The sequence below is a fragment of the Pocillopora damicornis genome, chromosome 9 (genome assembly GCF_964200805.1).
Source record: "Pocillopora damicornis chromosome 9, jaPocDami1.2, whole genome shotgun sequence".
In the NCBI taxonomy this organism is placed as follows: Eukaryota; Metazoa; Cnidaria; class Anthozoa; order Scleractinia; family Pocilloporidae; genus Pocillopora; species Pocillopora damicornis.
In genome coordinates this window covers 6,610,907-6,620,033 of record NC_142678.1, presented here as the reverse complement: position 1 = coordinate 6,620,033, position 9,127 = coordinate 6,610,907, and the positions used below count along the sequence as shown (strand labels likewise).

At 37.5% G+C, this 9,127-nt stretch overlaps 1 protein-coding gene across 2 annotated transcripts; it reads right to left on the bottom strand.

Moving 5' to 3' along the window:
• Positions 1 to 6,503: 6,503 nt before the first annotated feature.
• Positions 6,504 to 8,639, bottom strand: LOC113682486 (uncharacterized). Of its 2 annotated transcripts, none has more exons than XM_089183293.1 (3): positions 8,416 to 8,639; positions 7,236 to 7,477; positions 6,504 to 6,700 (listed from the first exon to the last, which is right to left on the bottom strand). In XM_089183293.1, exons 1-2 carry the CDS (start codon positions 8,604 to 8,606, stop codon positions 7,237 to 7,239), a joined length of 432 nt encoding a protein of 143 aa, XP_089039419.1. In that variant the 5' UTR covers positions 8,607 to 8,639; the 3' UTR covers positions 6,504 to 6,700; position 7,236. The 2 variants fall into 2 exon arrangements, with proteins under 2 accessions (XP_089039419.1, XP_027055454.2); XM_027199653.2 differs by having other exon boundaries at positions 7,205 to 7,477; positions 8,416 to 8,627.
• Positions 8,640 to 9,127: the final 488 nt, after the last annotated feature.

Here is a 9,127-nt window from a genome sequence, read left to right as displayed (position 1 = left end):
TTTATCCTTATATCGTCTATTGTAACTGTGCCTGGTCGTCCACATACGTATCTAACTTAAATAGAATTTACTACTTCCAAAAGCGAGCTGTGCGGGCTATCACCAACTCAGACTATCGAGCCCATTCCGCTCCTTTATTCTCCAAACTAGGAATTTTAGATATTTTCTAAGTCAATACGTTTGAAATCGCCAAATTCATGTTTTATTATATAAATAACTTATTGCCTCCATTGCTTCTCAATCTTTTTGTAACAAATAGCCAAACTCACAACTATGGTACCAGAACAGCCAGTAATTATCGAACGCATTTGTGCCGTACAAATCTCAAGCAGTTTACAGTTCTTTACCAAGGTCCTAAAATTTGGAACTCTCTTCCTTTTTCAGTCACTCGTTCGTCAAACCTTCTAAGTTTTAAGACGAAAATGCAAGAGTTTTTACTTAATCCTTGAATTGGCCTAGCCGCACATTCGCAGCACTTTTTCTTTACTTTATTTATTAATGTAAGTGAGGTGGCTCTCCCATAAGCCCGGTGGCTTCCTGGGTCTCCTCGCCTTCTAGCTATAACCACTGTAAATAATTTTTTTTTGCATTATGTAAATAAGGCAAATAAAATATGATGATGATGATGATGATATAAAGCCTGATTATTTTAAAGTTCACTCCATGGCTTTTGGTATAGAGAGACGCCCAGTTCTAAACGCCAACATTGTGTGTTATTTCATATAATACAGTACCAAAAATAACCTTAGAAAATAACCAATAGATTGGAGACAAATATTGAGAGCCCCAAAGTAAATAAATAGGTTTGTAAGGGTATTTTTTGTCATACTAGTTAAATCAAACTTCTTTTGGGCCAAAGGGGCTTTACAATTTTATAGTGGAGTTTGTATCGTTTTTCCTCTCTATGCTTAATTGGTGGCAATAAAGGATACGATATCTACAATTTTAAACTTAGTAACTTAACGATTCTGTCCAGCCTGCTGTATTCTCTTCTTTTCCATAATCAGTCATACTCAATGCCAAAAACTGATCCATAAACGGCGATAAGGAGAAACCTGTTCATGGCGAAGTCCCCTGTGCCTCTGGCTCGTTCGCCGGGTGTACAGTGCATTTTATATCCTTTGATAGCAGATAAAAGTGAATGATTTCCATATTGCGTGGTCGTGTTCTAAGCCTTATCAACAGATAAATTGCTCGATCAGTTTTGTTCACGTATATTTCAGTTAAGTATGTAAACCTGCGTGATACTGTTGTAATCTGATGAAACCGGCTGAGAAGACGATATAACCCAGAACATTTCTACAGCTGCACTATGATCATTTATACCATTTTCTCGCCTCTTCAAACGGATCAGTTTATTAGGAAAAGACAAAGGGGAGAATAACACTTCTAGATAAACATTTTAATCCAATGTTTTTTCAATGTTCTAGCTAAGAAAACTAGGCAAGCCAAACTACTTCAAAGGCCCCAGGATGAAAACGATGTTTAGTCAATGACGTGTTTATGTTAAGTGTTTTTTTTCTCCCATTAGGTTCCGTTTATGTAAACTCGCATAAGGTCATTTTACTGATAGATTTACGCAGATGCAGAGAGATTACTCTCTTATCTTTTTAATTGCTGTCTCGTCTTTGTTCTATTAGGCGTTCAAAACACTTCTTGCAATTGGTACTCTTGATTTTGATGCGGAAATATATTGCCTTGATCATTCCCCCATAAAGGGGAAGTGTTCGAAATTTCTTAACTCGTGTGGCGCAAGAACGATGAAAGGGTTGAAGTGGTATATTTTTCCTAAATTTGCAGTGTCATTATGACAATTCACTCCCTGATAGTGTTAGATAGCGTTTGACTTGAAACAAATGCAGCACATTTTTGGCCTGTTAATCACCATTAAAGTGTTTCTAATTTGTTTAAGCAATTTATATTCATGCACTGAATAGGACGACTGGATTTTTTTACAGGTCCTGATACACTTGCAATAGTAGGGAATGTTTCGGTAACCACGATATTCCAGTAAACTTATAATAATCACGTCCTGGCGATAAACTTTATCATGGAACAACCAAATGAAGGAGTCTTTAGATAATAGTGCACTTTTTAAGGGTGGCTAACAATATCCGGGCTACATTTTCTTCTCGAAAGTGCAAAACAGAGGTTGACTTTGAACAATTGCAGCAAAAGTTTTCGCCAGCTTATCACAATTTAAGAGTTTATAATTTTTTTTTTTTTAAGCTTAGTTCAGTCGTCTTTCCACTCATGTGCCGAAACTAATTGATGAATTAAGTCCGGAAAAGAGCGACGTCTGAGTCAGCTCGGTTCTACAGCTATAATTAGCTGCGGCAAATATCGTCAAGTTCGACTAGGTCTGTCGGATTATTCGACAATGGAGAGGCAGCTGATTCAGAATGTAGAAAATCTCTTTCGTTTTTAAATTTCAAAAAGCAATTTTTCTCTTCCTCTACTCCCTTTGCATTCTTTCTATATTCACGCACGGTACGCGTGATTTCACAAATTAGCCAATCACGTCAAAGAACTCTAACCTTGACAATGGAAAAATTGACGGACATTTTTCGCGGGGTTTTACTAAGTTGTTTTTTGTAAGCTTTTGTTCGCGTAAATTTGTCTCTCTTTTGATTGGAATTTTGAGAAGTTTTGGAGTTTTCGTTTTAGCCAAATCTTGTGGTTTGTTTAACAAGTTTATACATATTTTCTACGGAGGTTTGGAGTCAAGTCTCTTTTTTCTTAAATGGATTTTTTACACAGATGCCGTTCTTCTCATGTGTTGAACTAAATGCATATACTTCACATAAATCACATTAATTATGTTCTACCCACAAATCTCCAGTTGGAGTAAAGGTCATGCGCAAACAAGATGCCGGGGAGAGAAAAAGGCATGTGTTCGTCTTGGTTTAAAGACGCAACACACACGTGTTTAACATGAAAAGAGCAGTTCCGGATGCAATGTTCAGTGTTAGCTAAGATGTTCCTAGTTGGAGAGCAGAGGCTTCAGTGGCGTATTGCAAGGCGTGCTTTCACTAAAAGATGAAGAGACAAGTGGAAGTAACTGGAACCAGTAGTGAAGGATTGTTTATCATTCTGCGAAACGACGAGAACAGATGAACTCTATCGGTAGCCATAGATTGCTTACGTGAGAGCATTAAAAGCCCATCCAAGGAAAAGAAAAGAATAATCCACCTTCTTCGTAATGCATCAAACATGAGAGCACCTTCTGAAGACATCCTCCTGCGCTGATTTCTCTGAGAAAGCGCCCTAATGAGAGCTATCCTTTCTTTCAAACCCACCAATTAGAAAGTTGAATTTTGGCGCGAAAATTGTTATCAGACCCAGTCTCCTGCGTTTCTTATATTAGGTGCGACACATGATACGCCCTTTGAATCAGCTGTCGCCCCAGTGAGGCTCCATAGTCGAACCTGAATGAATTGGGTTCGGCACGTCTAAAACAAGCCCTGGCAATTTATAATCATCCACTTACTAGGACTACGAGATTTTTAGTTTCTTTATAAATCGTGATACACTTGCAATGCTCGGGAACATTTCGGCAACCACGATACTCCAGTGAACTTAAATAATTGCGTGCAAGCGATAAACTTAATCATTAGACACTCAAATGAAGGAGTCTGCAGATATGAGCGCATTTATTAAGAGTGGCTAACAATATCAAGGCCACATTTTCTCCCCGAAAGTGTTAAATAGAGGATTACTTTGAACAAGTGCAGGAACATTTTTCGCCTGTTCACGATTACCATTAAAGTGTTGATAACTTTCTTTTTAGCAACCTATATTCATGCACTTAATAGGACTGCTGGATTTTTTAATAAGTCCTGATACACTTTTACACCCCGGGAATATTTCGGCCACAACGATATTCCAGTGAACTTAAAATAATTGTGTCGTGGCGATAAACCTCATCATGGAGCAATCAAATGAAGGAGTCGGTAGATATGAGTGCACTTTTTGAAGAGTGGCTTACAATATCACGGCCACATTTGTTTTGTATTTTTTGCACATATATCCTTCCGGGCATCTCTGATTTCAAGACTTCAAATTCAAATTTTGACGCTAATCAGGAACAGACGAGGACTGACATCCTGATGAATAAGCTTCTCTTTCCAGCCTCGGTGCAAATGTTCCAGGCTTCAATAACATTAGCCCATCCACTTAAAACGTACCCTTCCTAATAATAAGCCGGAAACAAATTCCTCCCAAATTCATTGGCCTTGGCCTATTAATCAAGCTTTTTGTCAAAATAAAGTCTACTTTGTCCTCGATCTCTGTTGATTATTTTATGTTCTCACAGGTAAAATGATAACGTAAATGACGACGTATTTGACGTTCGTTCAAACAACACGATGAACCGCGTCTCCTATGTTCAAGCTACTGAATCTACGATATAATAATCACTGCACATTTTTGTTGCCCATCGAATCTTGTCCACTCAAATTTCGATTTCCTCACCATAATATTGAGCACGAGAAGAAGTGTAAATTTCAAATGAAATTATTTTCTTAATGCGGATGTGCATACACCGCGTATATTGGTCCAGAAATATAAATAAATTTGTGACAACTGCCTCTTCAAATAGAAAGATCTTTTAGTTTCATCCAAAATATCACGCTATTTCTATTTTCACACTGCTTCAATAGCCATCGTAGGTTTGTTGTTGAGCAGTTATTGATATGAGTAAAAACCTTTTGCCGCCACGTTGAATACAGAGGACCTGTTGAAATGAATGACATATTCTTTTTTGTGCAAAAAATCTAGGAAAAAAGCACGCTGGCTAGCTGGGAAGTTTTGGTTCCTAGTCTTCCTTAGTTTGCAGACGCCCAATACAGAACGCCTGAGGTGTTTTCTGCTGCTATTTTGGGTTGTTATGCTTCATTAAATATGTTTCCATGTTGATCCATGTATTTTGTAAGTGTGATGTTTTAATGTAAAAGAAGTATTATGGTATTCAGAATAATAGCGTCATTACTCGAAAGCGACAATGCAATGAGAAGACTCCTTGCATGCAGCCATGGAAATATAAATAATTTAATTAACAAATAGGAATACGTCTCGTGTTTCTCCCCACTTCTTGAGTGCAGCCGAATTCACCGGAACATTAGGATCGGGATGACAGCAAGGCAAAACTCAGCTGCAGTGACAGATGTGACTTTCCACTCAACGCATCGGAAAGGATATCAGAGCAAGCTCTTATTTTTTTCACTCGAAGGGCGGCCGATGTAGTTTCTGAGGTTTGCTTTTCTGTGATGACCGGAGATCGCCATGATGAGCGAGCCGCGATGGACTTCAGCATGATCAGATTCGCTCAGACACCGTCATGATTAGAGAAATTTTAACAGTTATGCCAGTTTGGCTATATTTTTCATCATTTCTGTTTTGTTCTGTTTTGTTTTTGAACACTGAACTTTATATACTATATGAGTGTTAGCTGTGTTGATTTTTATTTCCGTACGTAAGCTTGCAATCTAACTGAGCGTGAATTAATCTTTAAAACTCGGAATGTCTGTTTTGTTTTTCCTTTGAGGGTTTTCATATCTGCTCACGTTTTAATAACGTAAATTACGGCGCCTGGTATGTTTACAAACCTTAATTTGGTTCTTCTGTTGCTACTTGCCAGCTCGCTTATTCCGAAATGTCACTTTCAATTATCGGGAAAAAGCTAAAAAGAAGTCCCGGAAAAGGTCGAACATAGTACAATTTGGCAGATGGCGTGACAGCTTTAGAGCACGCTCTTTCAACCAATGGCAGCGCGTGTTGTATACGAATTTTATTATAATGGGAAGTAACACTTTTTAGATTAATTGACTTTTCTAGCGGTTCAAATGTAAGGGTTTTGTAGTCTTAGAATTGGAATGTCATGCAACACTCCCCCAAAACTTTCTAAGCATAAGTAAACCATTGAGAACCCTCCATTCTCGAAGAACCTTTCACGCCAATTTTGATTATCGAAATTATTCCAATTCATCATGGTTTTTTTTCTTTCTCTCTTTCAATCGTATTCCGCGTTTGGAAATGTCACATGTTACCGATATTCACAATGAGAGAATACATCTTATTCAATATATCTTCGCCGATGTAAAACGAGATTTGTATCGTTTGCTGGTAAAGGATATCATATGTAGAATGAAATGAACTCCTCATACATTTGGACCTAGCACATAACGCTCACAGCGTGGCATTAAAATTTAAAATTCGAATATCTGTAGTTTGTATCCTCTTGGGGAAATTTTTTCCTTTTACCTACCCTCCTGACAAAGCAATTAACATGTTTTTTTTTCTCCAAATGACCCGCTTTGAAATTTTCTAAATTTGTTTTCCCTAAATAACTGATCTTAATCAATTTAGTTAATATGCAATTTTTATTTTGTCGCCGTTAAGTGATGACATCTTGTTAGACCGTGTAGGAAAATGACTTCGATACTAGGAGTCAATACACTTGAAAAAAGAAAGGAAAGTTTCACTCAACTGAGCACAAAAATACGCGAATTACATTTCTTGATTATCGCCCACGTTTACATTACTTTGAAAGGAAATGTTCTAGTATAATGAAAACAAAACTATTTCTAAGCTTAGCTAGGGTTTAAATAATATTTCTTTGTCATGGCCACGCATTACTGCAGAGAAGGATTTTAAAATTAAATTTTTCTTTAGTCTTCGAGCTCGGACGGTCTTCATAAATCTGTTGATATAAAAGGATCCAATATTAAAGAAGACAAATTTATTGATCAAAGGACAATGCAGGGTCCCCTGGTGTTCAGTATATGTATAATAAATGTCTTTAATTGCAAAGGTGAGGATAACCTACGACTGGGTTTTATTCAATGGTTTAGTATTCATTATAGCTTGTGCGACCGTATAATCTGAAACAGTTAAATACCTCAGTCGCATGAAACCATGCATTGAAGAAGTCCCAATTAATTTGGAATTACTAGTGCGTTGTTTTGTTAGGAGGAAATGGGGGAGGGGGGATGAAACTACGAAAACCATTAAACCAATTTGAAATCCTTCGGAATGGGTAAGAGAAAAGGAAACAAACTACATCAAAATGTGACACCGGGTAAGGTAATCAAACCAAGGCCAATCATGTGAGAGTTAAGAACCCTAACAAAGCTTTTCCCCTACTGAATTGATTACAATATTTGAAGGAAAGTTACTTGGAGGCAGCTGAGGACTTAACACGTACCGACTTCATGGATATCAACTGTTTGACATACTTTAGCCATTTCTACGCCGACGGCGTACTCCTGAACGGCGGCGGCGCAATAGGGCTCGTCCTACTTTTGGACGGATGAGAGACCTGCGGGGGTGCCCTTTCCGCGATTTGGGGTCCAGTGCTCTCTTCTCTAAATCCAAAATATCGCTTTCCTCGCCTTCGTTATCGTCTTTTTCATCATCGATGTCAGCTTCTGGTTCGTTTTTATAGAAGCCATAATCCTCAGCATTCCTATTCAAGTCACTTAAAATAAAAAATTTTAAAAATTAAAATTAAAAAAAAAAAACATATATATATATATATATATATATATATATATATATATATATAATAAACCTTTGTAAATTAACATATTCGGCTGAAAATAGATTATTAACAGTTTTTAATCTCCTGTGGTTGCTGTATCCTTTTACTCTATGATAAAGCCAATTAACCCAGTTGGTCATTCGGTTCAAAACGCCTCCATTTTGTGATATTACGGTACTGCGCAAACGATACTCGTCGTTATTGCGATAATCCCGATATATCTGCAATATTTGAACAATATTTCAGTTGGAATGATAGATTGGCGATGTATCGCAGGGCTATTGTTCCAACAGCCGTTACAAATCGCTGATCCATCGTTAAGCTCCAAGCAAATAATCGTTTTCTCTTAGCGATATATCCTTTAAGCCAAACGATATATATCGCTTCAGCTCAACAACAATTTCGCTTCCTCGATGTATCGTTTACATCCAACGAGCTATTTATGCCACCCATCGTCGCATTTCCCAGCAGACTTGCACTGTCTAAGGTTTATCTAATGCGGGAGAAGTCGTCTCTAAAATAAGCATAGTCTTTGGGAGTATGATGAATTTACATCGGTTTCGCTAGATGTTTTCCACAAGTTCGCTACACATATGAAACTTCACTACCTCAGCTAACCAAGTTGGCTACCACACAAAGAACGAAAAATTCTAAGAAAGACCCATTTCAACATTACTGATAGAGCTGACTAAGTTGTTTGTAAAGTTAGGCTATCTTAATTCTCCAAATCTCATATAGCTTCTCAGAGCCCATTTTTGTTTTTTTCATACCGGTCGAAGTCAAATTCGATGAGGCTGAAATCTCTTCTCGCCTGTGTGCTTAATTGGTGGTGATAAATGTGATTTTTAGAGTGAATTTCTACTTAACTACAGTACCTTAAAGCATCTTCAAATTCCGGTTCAAAGTCATCATGAGACTTTTTATAGCCTGTCGTGTTCTTTTCGTTTCCGTATTCAGTAAAAGTAAATGCTAAAGCGATAGCAAGAGTCGCTCCATACACAGCGATAAGGAGGAAGCTGTTCATGGCGAAGTCCTCCCTTCTTCTGAGTCGCACGCTTAGGCGCATGGTACATTTTGTACCCTTTTATAACAAGAATAAGAAGGTGATTTCCATATTTGGTAATCGTCTTAGAGGAGCCTAATTTATAAAGATATCAAGAGCTTCTTTTCACCGATATCGAATTTTGTTTTTTAGATGTAGCCAACCGCCAGGATATATTTGACCAAAACATTGCTTCTGGCGTGAAAACGTTCTGCAAATTAGGCGATCGTGGGTTTTCCGAACTTAATATCTGTTCTAAAACCTGTTTCTCAAAACAGACCGTGTCAATAACAAAGGACAGGAAGAGCACTTCCTGATGAATAACCGAGTCATCCGTTGCCTTTTACCGCCTTCAATTATGTGGCTTTTAGGTGATGAAAACGATAACTGTTTATTTACCCCTAGATATGGAATGTTCTCGGCCATTCAAGCAATACTTTAAGTTCATTTAAAGCTTGAAAACGCTCCAATGTTAAATTATTCACAATAATGAAGGTGAATAGTGGTATATATAAATATATATATATATGAGATGAGGCCCAGAA

Bases quoted from the DNA above. Each gene is read 5' to 3' on its own strand.
- LOC113682486 (XM_089183293.1), bottom strand. From the start codon at position 8,606: ATGCGCCTAAGCGTGCGACTCAGAAGAAGGGAGGACTTCGCCATGAAC. The intron at 7,478-8,415 runs GTACTGTAGTTA...TTTTATTTTAAG, and splicing joins GAATTTGAAGATGCTTTAAG to TGACTTGAATAGGAATGCTG.